This window comes from Rhamphochromis longiceps, linkage group LG20 (assembly GCF_057381845.1).
Source record: "Rhamphochromis longiceps isolate RC_006_pf linkage group LG20, R_longiceps_female_GT1.1, whole genome shotgun sequence".
Taxonomy (NCBI): domain Eukaryota; kingdom Metazoa; phylum Chordata; class Actinopteri; order Cichliformes; family Cichlidae; genus Rhamphochromis; species Rhamphochromis longiceps.
This window is the reverse complement of record NC_140576.1, coordinates 33,531,118-33,554,333: the sequence shown is the minus strand read 5'-3', so window position 1 is coordinate 33,554,333 and position 23,216 is coordinate 33,531,118. Positions and strand designations below refer to the sequence as shown.

The following is a 23,216-nucleotide window of genomic DNA, read 5'->3' as shown; positions in this document are numbered from 1 at the left end:
GTTTAGAGTTAGCAAGGGTGATAAAGGGCTTACCCTGTGATACAGCTTCACTTTAGAGGTCACCATGATGGATCATCTGCCTCCAGCTCTATCTAACCCTCTGCATAGCCTCCTGAATTTTATAAACCTTCTTTGGGGTCTTCCTCTTTTCCTCCTGCTTAACAGCTCTGTAGTCAACATCCTTTGCCTGGTGCAGGGGTCACAAACTCCAGGCCTCGAGGGCCAGTGTCCTGAAGTCCTCGATCCAACACAGCTGATTTAAATAGCTAAGTGACCTCCTCAACATGTCTTGAAGTTCTCCAGAGGCCTGGTAATGAACAAATCATTTGATTCAGGTGTGTTGACCTAGGGTGAGATCTAAAACCTGCAGGACACCGGCCCTCAAGACCTGGAGTTCGAGACCCCTGGCCTAGTGCATCCAGTGTCCATCCTCTGCATATGTCCAAAGCAACTCTTCTTTATCTCTAAACCACTCGACCTGAGCTGTGCAGCTAAAATGCAAAGTGACTTTTTGTGTTAGGCTGTAAACATATTTATTTCTGCTGAGAGGCTGTGTTTTCTAAAATGGGTATTTCTGAATATTGGCTCACTGCAGTTTTGTTTTGGTTGTTTTTGCAATTCCATATTCATTCATTTGTTACAGTCTGTTATGACCATGTTGGTGTCATTCCTGGAACATAAGACTTAAAACTGCTCAAGTCTCACAGGTGAATTTGACCAAATGGTTGTTGTGATGTCACAGCTTTGTAAATGATGAAAAATACTTCATCTAAAACTAGTCTTAAAACTTTTTGAAACTGTGTTGGGTGTGAGTGAGCGTGAAGTTGACTTTCCAACACATTTGGGATTTGTTAAAATGTTTATTTTAGTTCAAACTTCTGGGCTTTGTTTGCTTGAACATAACGAAACTGCAACTGAAAATGAAAATAATATTGAAAAAGAGGAAGTCAACAAAAATCACCGCTGACCTTTTTGTCCAGTTTCCCAAATGAAATGGAATTGTTTATCCACCACATTCTGACTCTTACACTAACTTTTTGTTGCTCTTTATATCACCTCAATAGACATCAGAAAGGTTTTTGGATTTAAAGTGTTTCTGCCAAAACGTTTTGCAGCTGCTGTGTTTTTCCACAGGTCACAAAGGTATTACATCACATTAACATGCTTGCAGTGATGGTCCTGTCCTGACGTTAATTATGATGTTTAAGAACAACACCATCATAGTGATTTCAAATAAGCCTCACGTTTCAAATTCCTGGTTAGTACTTCATGTACTTCGTATTCAAGCTAAACTGAATTTGTCTCATCTGCCACTTTTCTTTCTGCTTTTTGCCTTCAGGTTCCCATTCATTTTCTCTCACAAGAGATCACAATGATTCAAATTCATGCAAACCTCAGACATGCCACCTTTACACCATGGAAACCACAGCTAAGAGAAGGATTAAGTCTCTTTTAAGTCTGACTACTCAACATATTTGGGCTTCACAAGCATTTGAGGGATCTGGGTATGAAAAACCGTGAAAATATCTGCTCTATATTCATTCTGTGAAAAGATGAACTATATCTGACTGACCAGCAGATTATGTAAACATAAGCTACATAAATTCTTCTCCACTTAAATCAGAATTGTTACCACAAAAGCCCTGGAAGTTGTTTGACTTGTTGACAACCTTGCTAATGTATTTTTCTCTCCTTAGCTTATGTGAAGCTGTGCAAACTTAGAACCCCGCAAGACTGGAAAGAGAGGGAGGAGAGGAAAAAGAGTGTGTGTATGGAAGTGGAAATGGGCAGCAGGGAGGAGGAATGTAAAACATCTGATACTAGTCCAGTTGCTGTTTACACAGTAGTCAGCCCGTGACATCAGCATCCAGACTTTATAAATGTCAGGCGGTGCAAGAAGGAGCAGTTAGCAAACAGCTGCACTGGTCACACCACACCGTCACACAGTTCACTGAGACAGACCGAGCTCCATCAGCAACACAAGCCCCCATGGACCGACAACTGTGTGACTGTGTGATTGCTTTGGCTGTACTGCTGTGTGTGACTACACAGGTGAGGCCTCCTCCAGCTTATTTACAGTAATCGATTCTGAATGAGACTTTTATCAGAGAGTATTGTAGGTATGTAATGCTGAATTGTTTGTTTTCTTCCTTCATTGATCAACACATTTCCTTTTTAAAGTATTTGTTAATGTTTTCTGAAAGAAAGACGACATTTGCCTTGATTTTATTACAATGATTTGAAATAAAGATGAGATGATTAAAGTCATCCATCAAGAAAAGGTGATGTATTAGACAAGCAAGACTGTTGTTAATATTTTTATTTTTACCTAGTTGTTAATGTCTTTTTTTGGTTGATCAAATGCCAGAAATTGAAGTGAAATCACACTTTACTTGTCATCAACCTCCTCGTTTTGTGTAGCCGACTGTTAGAAACCAGTAGACATTCAGTGTTATGGTAACATCACAAATACAGACAGAAAACTCTTACAACATAAAAGGGGGGACTACATTTTTTCCCTTGAATATGATGTAAAATATGAATAAGAAGTCCCACCTGTGTTTTTTTGCAGTTATGTATTTGAAAAGTTGTTGACTGCATTTCTTTACAGTAACTTTGTTGTAAAACCTTGAAGGCTTCTCTTGTAAAGTGAAAGTGGACTTGGCCAGACCTCGCCTGTGTTTTGGCTCCTTCAGACACATGTAATTGGAAGCAGTGCTTTATTGCGTTGGATACCGATTCAGCTTCTGAGAATGCTTATAATATTTTCTTTGCTTCTTTTCTTAAGGAATGAGAGTAATAATTTTGGTACTGGAATGATCATAACATCAGAAGACTGATTTATGATGATTTTCTCTCATCTTTTCAGGTTTTGTCGTATTGTCATACCTTCTAACTTATTTTTCTTGCTCCTCCAGGTGCTGTGCCAGTTGTGTGACAGGCCATGCCTTTGCCCCAATCCTGTCCCTCAGTGCCCCACAGGAGTACCCCTGGTGCTGGATGGCTGCCGGTGTTGCCAGGTGTGTGCCCGGCAACTAGGCGAGTCCTGTACTGAGATGTTTCCCTGTGACAACCTGCGAGGGCTTCAGTGCGACTACAGCGCCAGCTTCCCTGGGTTACCTGGGGAGTGTGTCAGTGAGTGTCACTTCTAACAAGCAAACAACCAGGCCCATGTCTGTGTGGGTAGGCTATAAGGGTGGAGGACACATAGGGAGGGAGTAGATAGAGCCTCAGCCAGTTTGCATGACTGGGACACACAGACTGACACTTAATGTTAGAGTCTGCTTAGCTGAGTGGATTCAGGACTGCTCTTGACACATTTCCTGTAATAATTACCCATGAGCATGATAAATTGCAGAGACAACACTCCAAATGAAAAACAACTTAACAGTGTCTCACTGAAGAGACTTGCTTTTCCATAAAGTGATGCAAGCACTTGCAGGGACAGCAGCTCCTGTGTCCTCACCTCTCTCTTGTTTTCTTCTGCTTCTTCCACCTAACTTAATCTGTCCATTTCCTGATTAAGTTTCCACATCAATGGATAAGCAAAGACAACGTCTGTGTTTCTAACAGGTCAGAAGGATCTGGGCTGTGAGGTCAGTGGGATCTTTTACCAGGAGGGGCAGTCGTTCCAGCCCTCCTGTGACACTTACTGCCGCTGCAGGGGGGGCGGGGTGACCTGCGTGCCAGCTTGTCCACTGAATGCTCGTCTTCCCACTCCAGACTGTCCCAACCCACAATACATCCGACTACCTGGGAAATGCTGCAAGGAATGGGTGTGTGAAAACCTTGAAAACACGGTCATTCAGGATGCAATTACAGGTAATGGATGCATGACTCTCTGATACAGATGTATTTTGATGTTTTACAGGTGGGGAAAAGAGCTAGCCTGACATGTTTAATGATTCCTTTAAATTTTCCTGACATCAGAGCTGGATGTCTACAACATATTTTCCAGTGTCTGGATTCTAGTGCCAAACGTATGTTCATGTAGCGTATGAGTCTTAGTTGCTCCTCACTGATGATCAATCCATATGTAATATAATCCTTCATTCCTTTTTATGAGCTCTGTTACCGGCGGTCATGTCTGGAAGTTTTTACTGGAGTATTTGTGCATTAAACGGGGTGTGTCAAGCCAAAGGAAAACTCCCCAAATCCAAATATAAACCACATTTTTGTGGGTGAAAACATCCTTTTTCCCCTCAGTCACCATGCTTCTCAGTTTCATAACAACAACCAAAGCTGTGTGACAATTAAATATATGAAGCCATGTCAAGACCTCATTACTTCATTAAAGGGGGAGTGTGTGAGCACATGAGATGGGTGTTGGGGAAATGAAGCCAGTCTGAAAACATCTGGAATTCCAAACACTGTCTGACTCAAACTAAGTTATGAGAACAGCAAAGGAACATTTTGTGCTTCGATACAAAACCTACTGTGTCATCGTTGAAAGTTAGCCGGTTATTATGACTTCTATGTGTTAGTTCTGTGGCTTTTATTTGCACAAAAATGCACTAAATGTAGCTTTAAAATTTGATGTGAGCAAAAAAAAGAACCAGAGAGGTGAAAAAGTCCAAACAGGATCCATTTTACTTTACTTTAAAATAAAGGTTTTCAAACTCTGTTGGGAAGCTGGATTAAGAGGAAGCTATATAAGCAGGCTGATCACCATAAATATGTAAGTGCTGAGGTAATGAGAGGAGTCAGCTGCTTAGATTGTGAACAGTTCTGCACTGGTAGTTGTTTGTTTGGTAGTGTGATTATTCAGAAGTTATGAAAAGATCTCCATGAACGTTTTGGCAAACGCGGGGATTTGCCCAACTTAAAAGTAACTTTTAGAGTTGGAAGGATTATTGCAGTTGGCAAGATTTGACACAAATTTAAATAAAAACTTAGAGAGATGGTTTTCATTTTCCCTAAAATATGCCAAACTCATTTGCATCTAGATATCCTGGTTTCAGGACTAAATTCCTGTATGGTAGGTAGGGAATCGTCAGCATTTGATGAAATGATGCAGTCTCAGATTGTTGTTGTTTTAGTTTTGGTGCATTTAGAATTTGATCTAAAGGTTTGATGCATTTCCAGTATTTGTGTAGCTCAGCAGCTCAGGTAGTTAGCAATAGGCCACCTCAAAGCAGGATCCCACAGTGATTAATCACTTCAGCAAGAGCAGGGATATTCAATTGAAATTTAAGGAGGTCCACTGAGAAAATTTCCTCAAACAAGGGTCCACAACATCATAAAGTCCCACACTCTAAGTAAATGCAATATATTTTGAAGTATGCAGTACACAGTTGTATCGATGCCAGTATATAGTCAGGAACTGTCACACAAAAGAAAATACAATTCAACAGTATTTCAACAATCTTTACTATTATCTTATTCTAATAATAATATAATACTAAAAAGTTCTTTGCTAATTCCAAGCATAATAAGGTTTGCATTCAATAATGAGAAAGAGCTTTTGATAAAGTTGTCTTCAAATAAACTGATTTAAAAATAATGAAAGGTGTAGTTTGAGTCCCCCCTTCTGTTTTTTCTTCTTAGCTTCTACATATAAATCATCTCAGCTTTACCCCTTCTACTCTCAGTTTCCTGTTCTGCATCACGTCTACTCAGTAAGCTGTTTTCCCCGTGCTAAATGATTTGATTGGCTGAGCAGTATCATGTGATAATTGACTACCGTAAAGGAAAAAGCTGCTCATTATAATACACTTACTATAAATGAAAAAAAAAAGTTGCCCAGATTAAAATAAAAACAGCCCATCAGGGCACATGAAGAACGGCATCTGTGTAGAAGAAGCTCCTCTTGAGTCTCTCTGTCCTTGCCCAGATGATGCGGAACCTTCTACCAGATTGCAGAAGTTGGAACAGTTTGTTGCCAGGATGGGACGGGTCCTTCAGTATCTGCGCTGCTCTAGTCCGGCATCTCCTGGTGTAGGTGTCCTGAAGCGGGGGGAGAGCAATCCTGCAGCAGCGTTCTGCTGTGCGGATCACTCTCTGGAGAGCTTTTTGGTCCTTCACACAGCTGTTCCCAAACCACGATGTCATGTCCTGTGTGAGGATGCTCTCCACAGCGCCTGTATAGAAAATCCTGAGGATCTTTGGAGAGACCCTGAACTTCCTCAGTTGTCGTAGGTGGTACAGGCGCTGCCTAGCCTTTTTGGTCTGGACCTGAATGTGGGCAGACCATGTCAGGTCTGAGGAAATGTGGACACCAAGATACTTGAAGGACTGCACCCTCTCCACTGGAGCTCCATTGATGATAATGGGCTTGTAGTCTCTGTGCTGACTCCTTCTGAAGTCCACCACCAGCTCCTTGGTCTTGCCAATGTTCAGCTGGAGATGGTTGTCCTGGCACCATGATGCCAGATTCTTCACTTCGTCCGTGTAGGCCGCCTCATCGTTGTTGGAAATGGCACCCAACACCACTGTGTCGTCAGCAAACTTCACAATGGTGTTGGAGTAGTGGGTGTAACACACTATGCATAGATAATTGCAATACTTTATATAGTTTATATGCTAAGAAAACAGGTAATAAGCTTTATTAAAGTAAATGAATAGATAAATACATTTATTGATTAATTAAAACTTTCATTAAGAAGTTTAATAAGTGCTAAATTTTCACAAAGACTAGAATCACATTTGTCTACTTAACGCAACATGAACGTTGGACATGAATTTTCCTCTTATTGTACTCATTGGTTTGTTTGGTTTCCCTCCCCACCCAGCAATGAAACCGGATCAGTTATGGCCATCTTTGCAGAGGCATCACCTTCAAAACAACAAGTTTTCGCCTGCCTCCTCTTGTGTAGAGCAGAGCACCCAGTGGAGTGCCTGTTCCCAGAGCTGTGGGGCGGGGGTCTCCACACGGGTTTCTAACCAGAATCCTGCATGCAAACTGGAAATAGAAACTCGCCTGTGTAAGGTGCGACCTTGCCACACTTTCCAGCCGGCCCCAAGGAAGCCCATGGTGAGCGCTAACAAAACCCACATCCTGTAAATGTGTACATTTACACGTACTGTCAGGTTTTACCTTTGATTTCAGTTTCACGTATAGCTTCTTTCAAAACTGTAACGAGAAAGTTCACCGGGTCACACAAAGTATGCAGAGACATGTCATCATTTTTAACACAATATCACAAAAGGTAAAAAGACATTTTAAGGCAACTACGAAAACAATGATAAGAATCTGTCTAGTTAGACACCACAATGAAGCTGTGACAGAACAATTCTACTTTTTGTTTCGTTTCTCTCGTCTGCCTTTTGACACAGAATGATACTGAAACAGATTTCATCAATCAGATGGGGGAGGGGTTCCTCTAAACCCAGACTACATTAAAAAAAATTAAACATTTCAGTGTTAAAAGTACTAAAAGGGACTTTATAAAGTAGTTCCCACTAGTCACTGAAAAACTGTGGGTCCCACTTTCGTGCAGCAGAGTGGAGTCGGCCTTCCTGTAAATCTGCAGTCAATGTTTATACTCGTTAACTAACCGAACTACAACCTTTCACTGACCTTTTTTTTTAACCACTGTTTTTACCATCAATTATTTTTAGAGGCTTTGAGGCTCTAGAGATTTTTTAGAGGTTTTGTAGGCCTATGTTACTGATGTGCAGATAAAATATATTAAAAAATGCATATTGTCATGAAGTCTACCTAAACATCTTGAATCTTTAGCCTTACTGAATCATTACACTGATTACCTGATTTTTCTTCTTCTCACTGTTGTTTCAGTGGGGACAGAAAGGAAATTGCAAGGCCAGCTACACGTCACCGGGACCCATTCGGCTAGTTCACCAGGGCTGCTACAGCACTCATGCCTACCGAGTCCGTTACTGTGGTCAGTGCACTGACTCGCGATGCTGCACACCTTACCAAACCAGCACTGCTGAGGTGACCTTCCGATGTCCCACTGGCAGACTGCTGCAACGAGCTGTAATGATGATCCAGTCATGCGCCTGTCATAATAACTGCCCCTATGCACCTTTTACAAATCCCGCTCTGTGGGGATACAGACCCTGATCAGTGTGTAAGAGCACGGACTCACTAAAACTATAGACTTCAGTGAATGTTTCAATGGCTTCACAATAAAAGTATCCCCAGGTGGATTGACGTAAACAACAAATGGACACTGAAAGAGAATATTATTATTTTAGAAAACTGTGATTTTGGATGAATATGTCTGCACTTATTTACAGCTCACAACTTCTGGAAAGCATCATTCTGCCAGTTTGTGACTTCATCTGAGAGTCAATAGAAAACAAGTAGACGTGTTTTACAAGAAAGGGAGAAAAGAAACATAAATGTAGGAGAGCTAGGGACTGTAATATACATGTATAACTCACAAAGTAAGTTCTAGAAATACTTTTACAAATAACTTTCAGATGTGCACTGATTTGGTTTCTTTTTTCCTCCCAGAATTGTTCAGTACAATGATTCCCAATAATGTTTCGCCTTGGATATCAAAAGCAATATTTTAAAATCACTGAAAACATCTTGCCTTTTCCCAAATCTTTAGGCTAAAGTTAAACACTACGTAGATATACTATAATTCAGTTTTGGGAAAATGGATCAAATTAAACTCATCCAATATTGTTGAAATCTGGCCTGTAAAAAGAGAAGCATGTCACCTAAAATCTATATTATAACTTAAAGACAGTTGACCATGATGTCAACTGGTCATGAACATACTTTTAAAGACTGATTTTTTTATTTCTAACTTGTAACTTGTGTCTATAAATTCAACTTTCAGTGATGTAGAAATATGTATTTGTTAAAGACATAACCCACAGAACGATTACAACTTTTGTAATGACAATTTCTAGATATTCTCTGACGTGAGCAATGCAGCTTTTAACTTTTGAACTTTGTGTGTGTGTGTGTGTGTGTGTGTGTGTGTGTGTGTGTGTGTGTGTGGCATAATGGGATTACATTGCACTTTCATTTATTATTCTGATGTAAATAACTGTAAAGAGGTGTCTCGTGTACAGTGATTTTTTTAAAGTATGCCCTGTATTTTTACTCCCACTGGATTTTGTGCTTTTTGTGGTTATTATGTTTGTATAAATAGTTACATTGTTCAAACTGTAGCTTTTAATTATGTCACTTCATCTGTCATGACTTTCTGCTGCTGATGAGCTGTTAAAACTTGCTTGTAGCACACCAATATACACACTAAAATCAACAAGAAAATCCTTTTGCAGCTTTGTGGATAAATTTAACTTTTAATAACTCTTATTATGATACTGGCTTAATGTGTTATATTTCTTTATTGTTCCTTTAAGGGTTTTTTTCAGTCTCACTTAAAAATACCTAGTATGCTTAGAAAGCTACAGTGGTGGATATAAGGATGTTGTGGGTTCATGAGCAGCTGAATATAAAGATACATTCTGAAATGAAAAAAGTGAACGTGATCTCTATTAAAAGTCCAATTATCTTGTAGCGTCCCTCCGACAGAAGACAGACACGATCGGTGTTCCGGTTACCGGTGTTTATTAAGAATAGTAACAAAGGCTACTGTGGGCTGTAGCCAACAACAAAACGACAGGGAAAAATGCAGTCTCCAGAATCAAAACAACCCCCCCTGACTCTCGCTCCTTTTTTCCGCACACACCCACAACAACATTCTCTAACACCCGCCCCCCAAACACTCTCAGCCAACCACACACATGCTCTCCTCCAGACTCTCTGTCACTGGTAGCTGATCTGATTGACTGGCCACCATCATTGTGTGTCACAATGGTGGTGGAGTCTGTAGGGGTGGAGTCCAGATCTGTCCGTGGCCCACCCTATTATCCCAGTGAAGTGGCCGCGCCCCAATAGGGGGCCAGTTTGTCCCGGTGCAGGGCGACCCTCCGTCCCCTTGGGGGCAGTTGTACCCTATACACCACTTCCCACAGGCGTTCCAGAACCTTACAGGGTCCAACCCAGTCACTGTCCAGCTTAGGGCATCTACCCTTTTTCCTATAGGGGTTGTACACCCAGACCAGTTCCCCGATGTCAAAATGTCGGCCTCTGGAATGGACGTCGTAGTTCCTCTTCTGCCGCACCCCCGCACTCATCAGTTTCCTCCTAGCAAAGTCATGAGCTGACTCCATGCGATCCTGGAGCTTCCTCGCATAGTCAGGACCTGATTGATCCCCATCAGCATCGGGGGGTCGGCCCATCATCATCTCCGCTGGAGTCCGGATCTCCCTGGCCAACATCAAGAGGCAGGGGAGCACGAAGTGGAGTCTTGAATGATATGCCATGAGGACCAGGGGAATATGAGTGTCCCAGTCACGTTGATGTTTAGCCGTCACTAGCGCCAGTTGCTCTGCCAGTGTATGGTTAAATCTCTCAACGAGACCATCACTCTGTGGGTGGAGGGGTGTTGTACAGGTCTTATGGGAGCCTAGTTTCTCGCACATGGCTGCAAACACACGGGACTCAAAGTTCTTGCCCTGGTCCGTGTGGATTACTTCAGGCACCCCAAATCTGCTGAACATCCCCTCCACCAGAGCATCCACAATCTTCTTGGCCTCTTGGTCAGGTAAACTGTGTGCCTCTGGCCACTTTGTGAAATAGTCTATAGCTGTGAGGATACAGCGGTTTCCCCTTTCTGTGCGGGGAAAAGGACCCTGAATGTCCATCCCCACCCTCTCCATAGGGTACCCTACCGAAAACTGTTGCAGTTGGGCATGGGATTTGGCTGTAGGCCACTTTTGGGCTGTACAGCTGTCGCAGCAGCGGCAAAACTCCTCTACATCCCGCCTATGTTGGGCCCAATAGAATTCCTGCCGGAGGCGGCGGAGTGTTTTGGTGACACCAAAGTGGCCAGACCCTGGGGCCCCATACACTGCGCGAAGCACCATCTCCTGCAGGGCCCGCGGGACCACCAACTGCCACCTCATCTTGCCAGTAGCTGGTTCCTTCCAGCCCTTTTGCAGCACTCCATTGTACCGCCACAAGGCATTAAACATGGACCAGAGTCCCTTTGTGGCCCGTGACAACATGGGGTTGTCGCTGTTCCTCAGTTCACCCAAGCACTGGTTTGATGTCAGCATCCTCCTCCTATTGATGTCTCTACTCTGTTGCATCCACAGCAACCAGCCTCTGACCAGATGGTAAATGGCCTGCATTTGTATAGCGCTTTTCTAGTCCCTAAGGACCCCAAAGTGCTTCACACTACATTCAGTCATTCACCCATTCACACACACATTCACACACTGGCGATGGCAGCTACATTGTAGCCACAGCTGCCCTGGGGCGCACTGACAGAGGCGATGGCCGTTCCTCTACCCCTGTCACAGCACACTTTACATCGGGCACCAATTGGTCCTCCTCCTGAGCTTCCTTCCTCTCACAGTAGTGGCATCCGTCTTGGGCACAGGGTCTGCGGGAAAGCGCATCTGCATTTTTGTGCTGGGCCCCAGGTCTGTGTACAACCTCAAAATCATAAGCCTGCAGCTTCTCAATCCAGCGTGCTAGCTGCATGAGCCATTGCAAGGCAGCATGGTCAGTTCTGACCGTAAAGTGGAGGCCCCCGAGGTAGTACTTAAAGTGGTGTATGGCACATACCACTGCGAGCAGCTCCCGCCTTGTGACACAATAGCAGCATTCAGCTTTGTTGAAGACCCGACTATGGTATGCCACCACTTTCTCCCCGCCGGGTATCACCTGGGCTAGCACTGCACCAGATCTGCTGCCATCTGTGTCAAAGACAAAGGGCAGAATGGAAATGCATGCTATACTGTGGGTACACTGTGGACCTCTCTCTGTTTTGTAAGTCTGCCCACAGTGCTATGCACAGGTCCCAAAGGAGATGGGGGAGCAGTGTGCTACTGGGGGAACACACTACCATTGGGGTAAGGCTGGGACAGTATCAATATGGGCAGTATGTGTTAGAGTAACATCCACACAAATGATTTTCTGGTATGTTAATTTAAGTTTTGAAACTGCTTTTACAAGCTAATTGTGTGGTCATTTTCTGTTGCATAGCAGTCTCATTGTTGCTAAACAGGCAGGACAGAACCACGCTGTAGAACAGGCATAAGATAAATGTTGAAAACCCAGAGATTCAGACTGTGGAAGCATAGGCTAAAAACTAGAGCTGAACTTATTTCACTTTTCACTTCTCATATGGCTTTGTCAGGATGAGAGCAAACAACAGAGTGTATAAACGTGTGAAAACTGCCACTCCTGCATGGTTACATTTTCCTGTTTTCAGTGAAAGAGGTGAGTCAGTTATCTCATAGCCCACAGACGCAACTCAGGAAGTGTATAAATGTGTGTGTGCTTTGATCTGTGCAGTGAAGGCTCTCACTCATCGAGGAGGAGGAATTGTACCGACTGCTATCAAGGACGCAATGAACAAGTCTTCTTGCATCAGCTTTGACTTTACAGGAAAATTCCTGCCACCTGTCTACATTTTAGTATTCATCATTGGCATGGTGGCTAACGGACTGGGATTGAGGTCAGTGCTGCAGAAATGGGAGAAACTGGGGAATGTCTCTGTTTTCGTTTTCAACCTTGGACTTGCAGACATTTTGTATTTGCTCACACTCCCTTTTCTGATGGTGTACTACTTCAAGGGTGATCAGTGGATCTTTGGAGAAGCCTTTTGCAAGACAACAAGATTCTTCTTCAACCTGAATTTATACGGCAGCATTGGATTCCTCACCTGTATCAGTGTGTACAGGTACTTGGCTATTGTCCATCCAATGAGGATGATGGGGAGAATAACTGTGACTCATTCTGTGGCTATCTCAGTCATGGTCTGGCTGTTGGTGAGTGTTCAAAGTCTTCCAGACATGTTCGTCCCCAAATCACCCATAAACAATACTAAGAAGTGTTTTGATACCACCTCTGAAAAGTACATTGAAGATTATCTGAAATACAGTTTGGGACGGACACTCACTGGATTTTGCATCCCCCTGTTCATCACCCTCAGCTGCTATGGACATATGATTGCTGTTCTCTGCCACAATGATAACATTGATGAAGTACTGAAACAAAGAAGCTTAAAGTTGTTATTCATCTTGATTCTTCTGTTCTCTGTTTGTTACATCCCCTATCATATATTAAAAAATCTCAACCTCTTGTCAAGACTAAGCGTAATCAAGGGGACATGTCATAAATGGTCTAATGGAGTCTATATTGGTCATCAGATAAGCCGTGGCCTTGTGTGTCTGAACAGTGCGCTCAATCCTCTAGTTTACCTGCATGTAAGTGAAGATGTTTGTTCTCAGCTCAGACAGCTACTCCAACAAGCTCGCCAAGCTGTCACTAGTCTGTACACCTCTAACCAAACTTCAGTCATGGATACTTGAAATGTGCCGATGAACATGAGGAGTACGCCTCATCTGAGACTCATCTGAGACTTTTGTAAGAAACACAAAAATGTTGCTTTTTACTAAAAAGCAAAAATAATACTTAAAAAATACTTGAAAGACGAGTTATTGCATTTGTGATGTAGTTGCATGGTGTCATGCATGGGAGGTTTGCAGCTTGAATGTGTGAAAACAAACAGGATATGATGCTGCATGCTTCACTGCTGATAGAAGGTTAATGTTAACAGCATATCACATGTATGTACACACGCTGAAAGTCAATTTTGATTATGTTGTATATACTGTATATCTATACTTTGAGCATTTGAATTCAAGCCTCCTCATTGTTGTTCTGCTGTCTAACTATAATTAAATGATTTTTATTCAGATTTCCCTTATTTTTGATAGTAAGTGCATAGTGGATGCTTTCTGTCTTTTTATTTATTTTTCAGTAAAATAAACTGTTTTGTCTAGATCTCATTTTTGTTTTTTATGTACAACACATTTCCAGCAATTGAATTAAATGTTTCAAATATTTGAGGAAAATCAGCTTTGCAAATATTTTTAAAGGTGGTAAATCAATTCAAGAATACAATTTAAGATTGCAAGAATACACAAGAGTTTTTGTGAAAGAACCGTAATGTAGTCGATTATGATATCCTCTGACTGCATTTCGTTACCTCGTACTAGTGACATGTCCAATGACAATAAAGTTGAATTCTATTCTATTCTATTCTAAAATGCCACAGGATATCTCATGTAAAATTATGGTAACACCTATATTTATTTTCCTCTCTAAGAAGTGATCGCGCAGTTTTTCCGCTCTCACCATGGGTGTATACGTTACACAGACGTTCGTTTACCACAGATAGCAAAGTAAATGCACCCCTAAAGGTTTAAAGCCTCTGAGGTTGTTATCAGAAGCAATACTACTTTATACTTTGTCATTAAAGTCGAGATATTTTCAAATGTATTGTAATTAGCAGGTCATTTGCTTTAAATTAGCAGCATCATGTTTGGAATAAAGAAAATGCTCCATTCCAGCAAAGGAACCTCATCAGACATTTTGGATAAGTAAAAGTGGCAGGTTTATGTTTTTCCCAGTCAAAAAGACTCACTCTTGATAAAACTATGACTTTTAGACAAATTTATTATGGAGATTCTGCAATTTTGCACACAACAGTAGCTGCAATTAAAACCATTTATGACCTAAAACATAATTTAACATAAGTCCTAAATATGTCATTGCCTGTGACTCTTGATGGGTTATTTTGTGATTTCAGGTTGTTATTGAAAGTTTTCAGTTTGCTTTTAATTATTATTCCACAGCTTTAGTTTTAATTATTATTGTAGGTTGAGTTTTACTATTCTTTCTATTAATGTTCTTCCATTCTGAGTTGTGTTAGAATTATTATTCTACTTTGAATTCATTCATGTTTTTGTTTTCATGTAGTTTCCATAGTTTTTCTTGTCACTTGGTTTAGCTTCACCTCTAATCCGAGAAGCTTATTCAGTTCTAGGGTCAAATGGTGGAGAGTCACAGAGCACCAGTCCAGTATTTGACCCTAGAACTGAAGAAGTCTCTCGGATGAGAGGTGAAACGTCCTCAAGCAATTTAACGAAGTCCAGATGTTTTTTTTTCCATGCTCCTTAGACTACGATGACCTCGATGACGGAGAACCTTCACAGACAGCTTTGAGATGCATTTGTAGATAAAAGGTATGTCCCAATTCATAGGCCGCATCATTCGAAGGCCAATTACGTCACAGCCAGGCGACGAAGGCTGTCCCATTTTAAAGATTCCTCCAAATGCGGCTGACAAATGCGTCCTTCATTTCCCTGAATTTGACGGATGGGTCGAGTGTGTCCTTCGTGGCCCAACCTATCCCAGAATTCATAGCGCAGCCCAGCAAATTCCAGTCTCTAACAATGGCGGCAGCTACTTAGTTTCAATATTACTCCTATTACTGTTTCTGGGTCACAAAATACACTTTTAGCATATTTTCAGGTGAGAATGTAGCTGTGTAAACTTCAAATATCTGTTCGATTTATTAAGACATCACATATTTGCAAAAGTGCTTCGACGTTTTCTGAGACGTCTGTTACCGACTAGCTCGATAGCTGGTTATAGTTATAGTTTTCACACAGCTGAATAAACGTCAAACAGAAAACTATTAAACAGAAGTGTGAGATGGTCGAGTATTTACTCCAGTGTCCTGTTATATATCAGTGAGCAAGGAGCAGATGGCTGAGTTTATTAAACTCCACCGAGACAGCTGGTGATGCAAATCTGAAGGCTCGACTGTCCCATTTCACAGCCTCGCACTTCCAGCCTTCTCGGTCTTTGAAGGACAGCCCGTGCAGACCGCAAAGGCCGGGTCCTTCGACCTATGAACTGGGACATACCTATTATTACGTGTTTTACCATCTTTAAGGTGCTAGCTTAACGTTATGGTGTAAACGTTACCTTATATTGTAATAAAGCAGTTACTGTTTAAACAATGTTAGGACAGAAATATTAGCTTCTGTCATGACTAATTAAGTTACTAGTTAATAAAGTTACCAGTAAAATGATTCATCGCTGCCACAAATTCACAGTAAAGTTTCAGTTATCACTGTGGGACTGCTGAGTCACCTGAAGAACTGATTTCATTCATGGGGGAACTCCAGTAAGTAAGAATTCTAAAAATAGGAACCCAGACAGACAAATGCAGAATTGTGACATAAATGTCAACGTGTTAGCTGACATAGGAGGACAGCTGCATATATATGGGGTGCCGTTTGTAAAGTGAAACATGCTGACATTAACGGCAACATTTTTCTACATTTAGCTCAAAACCTTACAAAAACATGTTTTTTTCAAGTCATGTTTTACAACATTTAGTAAAATATTTGTAACTTCTTACATTTAAAACACAATTTTAAATGTTAAATCTAAATTTTAAATCTAAATATTATATTTAAATCTAAATGTTAGATTGCCTAACAGCATGTCAAGCGATTTAGCTGGACATGTGCTGCGGCGATTGTGAAATGGAGACTAAATTTGCTAAATGTTAGCTAAATATTCAGTTTCCTGTAACATTTAGATTTAACATTTAGATTTAGAGCTAAATGTGGAAAAATGTTGCCGTTAATTTCAGCATGTTTCACTTTACTAACGGCGCTCCATACAGTGGGGCAAAAAAGTATTTAGTCAGCCACCGATTGTGCAAGTTCCCCCACTTAAAATGATGACAGAGGTCAGTAATTTGCACCAGAGGTACACTTCAACTGTGAGAGACAGAATGTGAAAAAAAAAAATCCATGAATCCACATGGTAGGATTTGTAAAGAATTTATTCGTAAATTAGGGTGGAAAATAAGTATTTGGTCACCTCAAACAAGGAAAATCTCTGGCTCTCACAGACCTGTAACGTCTTCTGTAAGAAGCTTTTCTGTCCCCCACTCGTTACCTGTATGAATGGCACCTGTTTGAACTCATCATCTGTATAAAAGACACCTGTCCACAGCCTCAAACAGTCAGACTCCAAACTCTGCCATGGCCAAGACCAAAGAGCTTTCGAAGGACACCAGGAAAAGTATTGTAGACCTGCACCAGACTGGGAAGAGTGAATCTACAATAGGCAAGCAGCTTGGTGTGAAAAAATCAACTGTGGGAGCAATCATCAGAAAATGGAAGACATACAAGACCACTGATAATCTCCCTCGATCTGGGGCTCCACGCAAGATCTCATCCCGTGGGGTCAAAATGATCATGAGAACGGTGAGCAAAGATCCCAGAACCACACGGGGGGACCTGGTGAATGACCTGCAGAGAGCTGGGACCAAAGTAACAAAGGTCACCATCAGTAACACACTACAACGGCAGGGAATCACATCCCGCAGTGCCAGACGTGTTCCGCTGCTGAAGCCAGTGCATGTCCAGGCCCGTCTGAAGTTTGCCAGAGAGCACATGGATGATACAGCAGAGGATTGGGAGAATGTCATGTGGTCAGATGAAACCAAAGTAGAACTTTTTGGTATAAACTCAACTCGTCGTGTTTGGAGGAAGAAGAATACTGAGTTGCATCCCAAGAACACCATACCTACTGTGAAGCATGGGGGTGGAAACATCATGCTATGGGGCTGTTTTTCTGCCAAGGGGACAGGACGACTGATCCGTGTTAAGGACAGAATGAATGGGGCCATGTATCGTGAGATTTTGAGCCAAAACCTCCTTCCATCAGTGAGAACTTTGAAGATGAAACGAGGCTGTGTCTTCCAACATGACAATGATCCAAAACACACCGCCCGGGCAACAAAGGAGTGGCTCCGTAAGAAGCATTTGAAAGTCCTGGAGTGGCCTAGCCAGTCTCCAGACCTCAACCCCATAGAAAATCTGTGGCGGGAGTTGAAAGTCCGTGTTGCTCGGCGACAGCCCCAAAATATCACTGCTCTCGAGAAGATCTGCATGGAGGAATGGGCCAAAATACCAGCTACTGTGTGTGCAAACCTGGTAAAGACCTATAGTTTGTTATTGCCAACAAAGGTTATGTTACAAAGTATTGAGTTGTATTTTTGTTATTGACCAAATACTTATTTTCCACCTTGATTTACGAATAAATTCTTTACAAATCCTACCATGTGAATTCATGGATTTTTTTTTTCACATTCTGTCTCTCACAGTTGAAGTGTACCTCTGGTGCAAATTACTGACCTCTGTCATCATTTTAAGTGGGGGAACTTGCACAATCGGTGGCTGACTAAATACTTTTTTTTGCCCCACTGTACATGTAGTCTGAAAAACAGTTTTGTCAGGTTTGCAGGTATATCAGCATGAGACATTTTTACATTGACGAGATTATTAAAATCTCTAATTCAGTGAAGCATTATTGGTCCAGTCTGTTTGGATAAATATAGTAAGCTGATGTATGTCCATTTATTCACACATTTTCTTAAGTGCTTATCCAGTTCAGGATCACAGTGGGGTTGGAGCTGGATATGTTAAATAAATACACCTTACAAAAGTTAACAATAAACCTCCATCCATGTATGTTGTTATCCACAGGATGAGAACATCAAAATGATCAAACTGGAAAACTGTGGAACAGAAGTCTTTCAGAGGAGGCTGGAGGCACTGAAAGGCTTCCCTTATAGTTCCTGGTGAATAAAAGCAGAACCGTAAAGTTTACTGGACTCCTTTACTGAGAAGCCATCCAGTAACGGAGGAACTGGTTAGAAGCTATTTTCTCGACATCCAACTCTAAATTCTGGACATATTTTTCATGCTCATCCAGCTATTTAGTAAATTCAATATCTATCAGCTATAAACTATAATACAAATATAATAAAATATAACTATCTCCTGGTATTTATAGTTTATTGATGTAAGACCAGACATCTGTTATCATATCCCATTCCTCACATATCAATGAGATGCTTTACAGGTTTGCTGTGCAGATGCATGGAAACTGTGAACCAAATGGCGTGACGAAACAGACATGAACATGACCTGCACGGAGCCTCATCGTGCGGCTGTATGAAAAACAACATAAACCAAATGGCAAACATGAACTGCACAGAATCCTGAAAAACACTTAACTTGACTAGAGGGGAGGGACACAGACGACGCAACAACGAACAAAGGAAGACTGAGGGCTTAAATACACACATGAGGTGATCGGGGGAAGTGGAGACACATGAGGACACAGCTGACTCGAATGAAACACAATGACAATACAGAGGAGAGTAACACTAACTACAATGAACAAAGAACACCAGACTCTTAGAAAATAAAACAGGAAACACGGAGACATAGACATGGAGATAAAACATGACATGAACTTAACGTAACCACATAGACATGAAACGTAGACGCAGGAACCAGGGAGACTGAGTACAGGCGGAGATGACAGAAATAACTAAGAAATAAGGTCTGAACAGCAACCTAGAATTTAACTAGATTGAAAATGACTACAAAAAATACATAAAACTCAAACACTGGGTCACACGACCCAGTACCATGACACATACATTATGAAATTTATGTATCCCAGAAAATTGTTTTTATCTTGTCATGGGAGACCCACACCTTCCTCCAAAGATAACTGTTAGTGCATGCTAATGTTTGTTTTTGGAAATTTTTCAGTTCTGTTTTCTATTTCGATGACCACCTACACCCCACAATACTGTTTTAAAAGTGTTGTTTTCAGTTCCTTTCTTTTAACATCTATGAAGTGCCTGTTCATTTTTTATTTAAATTCGTTTGACATAAATGTTAGTTTCCTTTATGATCTTTTAATGCTTACACTAAACCGTACAGGTCTACATTAGAGACATTTCTGTTACCTATTTCTGAGACTGGGCTGCTTGACTACAATTTGGAAGTGGATGCAAAATCACATGGAGTGTGCTGTAGTTTCTTTTTTAATATGATGGAATGCAAACAGGAGGTATCCACTTTTGACTATGCAAAGATTATTCTGATCCCATTTCTACCCGTATCTACTGTTTCAAGATTTAACTGAATTTTGCTCAACTATAATTGTCAGGATATATATGTATTCCAGTTCACATAGGGCACAGGAATATAACAGACTTATCAAATGTTCTTTGATTGGGTACACAATATGAAGTTAATAATTTTCTTACAAATAAAACTACACTGACAAACATGAACAGCTGTGCTTATTTTTGAGACATGAATGTTTGTAAACAACTTTATCTTTCAAATGTGTTAATATTTAGACGGTGTACATTTGTAGGCTGTAATGGTGAACCTGAGGTGACGGCCAACAGAAAGTAAATAACAGAAAGAAAGGAAAAACAAAATTGAACGAGTAATGTCTTTACCTTGTGCGGTGTGTGAAGGCTGTGCACACAATCATCCCATTCACTGTTGTAAACAGTCACTGCTAGCTAACATGACTGACCCTGTCTCCGTGGTTACGTCATATCATATATATATTTAAGATAAGATCAGATAACTCTTTATTGTCATTGCACAGTCACACATAGTACAATAATACAATCAAATTGGAAAACTGTCCCACGTCGGCACTACATACAACACGACACGACACAGTAACTTAACTTAGTAATAAAATGAAGAATAAATGTATCTATATTGCACAGTGTTATTATTGCACATTAATTTTTATTGCACCTTGTTCTTTTTGTAAATATAAGTATTATTATTGTCATTGTTGTTACCCCCCCAAACAAGTCCAGGGAGGTGGCCAATCAGGTCCGCTGTTTGCATTGATTAGGGCTATTGCCCTGTTGTAAAGCTATCCTTGAGTCTGTTTGTCCAGGACCTCAGCAGCCTGAATCTCCTGCCAGACGGCAGCAGCTTAAACACCTGGTGTCCTGGGTGTGTGCAGTCCCGTAGGATACTGCGTGCCCTCTTGAGACAGAGAGTACTGTACAGGTCCTTCAGGGACGGAAGAGGATGCCCAATGATTTTATGGGCCATATTAATGACCTTCTGAAGTGCCTTTTTGTGTGCCGTGGTGCAGGTGGAGAACCATACACAGATGCAGTATGTCAGTACACTTTCAAGGGAGCAGCAGTAGAAGATAATCAGCAGCTCCTTCTTCAGGTCCATTTTTCTGAGGATTCTCAGAAAGTGGAAATTCTGTTGGGCCTTCTTCAAAACCACAGAGGTGTTTGAGCTCCATTAGAGGTCTGTGTCTATGTGCGCACCCAGAAACTTGAAACTGGAGACCCTTTCCACACACTCCCCGTTGATGCTGACAGGCTGCAGCCCAGACTTCCTCCTTCTAAAGTCAACTACCAGTTCTTTTGTCTTGGTGGCATTGAGGTCCAGGTTGTTGTATACACAGCAATGTGACAGCCTCTGAACTTCAGTTCTGTACGCCGTCCCGTCTCCCCCAGAGATAAGCCCCACCACGGTGGTATCATCTGCAAACTTAATGACTGCGTTGTCTGGGTTGGAACTAACACAGTCATGTGTGTACAGAGTGTACAGTTGGGGACTCAACTGTACACAACCTTGTGGGGAGCTAAGGCTGAGGGCTGAGGAAAGATGAGGCCCCACTCCAACTCTCTGGACACAGTCTGACAGTCTCTGATCCAGGCAGCAGGTGGTAGAAGGAAGTAGGATATCCAGCAGTTTAACTATTAGCCTGTCTGGGAGTGCTGTATTGAAAGCAGAGCTAAAGTTAACAAAGAGCAGCCTGGCTCTTAGCTATGGAAACAGCTTCCAAAGATACCACCATAGCTCTCTGCAGCTGTAACAGATTCACTGTTTGCTAATCATTTCATATTTTTGATAGTTATGAGGAAAGACAATGTTTTTTAGGTCATGCTAGGTGGTTGCTGTAGACAAGGGTGGACGGTGAGTCCGATTCCTGTTATTTGCTGTCTGTGGGCTGTGTTGCAGTGGCGACAGCCTGCTGTAACTCAAATTCAAACCCAATTTGTCCTTTAAGAAAAGGCATTTTATAGCTGCTCATGACACACAGGGACATAAAGCACTTTGCCTCACCATGATAATGCAACTTTACTAAAACCTTTAAAGTATCTGATTTAAAATAGAAAAAATGAAGCAACCAGAGGTTTAATGATAATGACTCAGGGGTCTATAGTTCACATTTTATAGTCTCTTTGACTCTTTGTAGATTCATATTATTCACTGAAGTGGGTTTTAGAATGCAATTCGCATTTAGACTCTTACTGCCACAAACTGGAAACATGAGGGAAGTAGACTGAATTGCACAAACTATTTACATGGTAAATGCTGCTCCACATCGAAAGGAGCCAGCTGAGGTGGTTCGGGCATCTGACAAGGATGCCCCCTGGGCGCCTCCTGGGTGAGGTGTTCCAGGCATGTCCCACCGGGAGGAGGCCCCGGGGCAGACCCAGGACACGCTGGAGAGATTATATCTCTTGGCTTGCCTGGGAACGCCTTGGTATTCCCCCGGATAAGCTGGAGGAGGTGGCTGGGGAGAGGGAGGTCTGGGCCTCTTTGCTTAGGCTGCTGCCCCCGCGACCCGGCCCCGGACAAAGCGGATGAAAATGGATGGATGGATGGATGGATATTTACATGGTTTATATATATAGAGGAGTGATCACCTTAAACTAGCTTGGATATTAACAGAAACTATGAACAGGTGCCATGGGAAACCAGGGGATTGAGAAAGGTTCAGGCACATGGAACACAAGGAGAAATATGTGGGTGAGATGGATCAAGGCTCCAGGGGGTCCAGAGGGGACAGATAGCCACGATTGACATGAGAGGCAGGGCGAGGTGAATGGTGAGTCTGAAATCCTGAGTCTGCAGGTAGACCAGAGAACTGGGTGGAAATGAGACCAGCGCTGCTGATAAGCACAGCAGGAGATGGATCTGGAGAGAACGAACTGGTGGAGAGTGGCAGGCAGCGGTGGTTTAAGTGAACCCTTCATATGATGGCCCAGACAAAACTCCACCCCAGGGGACAGGCAACTGGAACTCGTCTCACACCCAACCAGACACTCCCACGACACATGACAGTTACTGTTTAATTTTTTACCTTGTTACCTTGTTATATCATGAATAAGGTTTACCTGCTGGAGGTCTGATGAATCAGTTGGATGATACAGTCAAAGACAGACTTTTCATTTGCAGGAATCCTAGTTTGATTTTTGTTCACATTCCTATTGCTGAATATGACTATGATAGACTGAACACCTGGCCAGGGTGTACACTACCTTTCACTCAAGGATGCCAGGATAGAGCTCAGCCCCACTATGACCCTGGGTGGATGTGTGATTATAAAATGAAAGGACTGATAATGATTATCAATATTACATCAAAATCAAATTATAATCCAAATTCCTAGGTGTTTGTTGTATTTGGCAAGAGTAATATGGATTACATATGTCTAAATTGCTAACCCTAGCACAACAAATAACAACGCC

At 41.8% G+C, this 23,216-nt stretch overlaps 2 protein-coding genes across 2 annotated transcripts; both read left to right on the top strand.

Annotated features, from left to right (window-relative positions):
* The first annotated feature begins 983 nt into the window (after positions 1 to 983).
* Positions 984 to 9,602, top strand: ccn5 (cellular communication network factor 5). The gene is made up of 5 exons (XM_085393539.1): positions 984 to 2,052; positions 2,919 to 3,135; positions 3,574 to 3,822; positions 6,732 to 6,973; positions 7,739 to 9,602. The coding sequence occupies exons 1-5, from the start codon at positions 1,990 to 1,992 to the stop codon at positions 8,024 to 8,026; spliced, it is 1,059 nt and encodes a 352-aa protein (XP_085249665.1). The 5' UTR covers positions 984 to 1,989; the 3' UTR covers positions 8,027 to 9,602.
* A 2,749-nt stretch (positions 9,603 to 12,351) lies between these two features.
* Positions 12,352 to 13,536, top strand: LOC146645743 (P2Y purinoceptor 1-like). The gene has a single exon (XM_085393985.1). The coding sequence runs from the start codon at positions 12,352 to 12,354 to the stop codon at positions 13,312 to 13,314; it is 963 nt and encodes a 320-aa protein (XP_085250111.1). The 3' UTR covers positions 13,315 to 13,536.
* Positions 13,537 to 23,216: the final 9,680 nt, after the last annotated feature.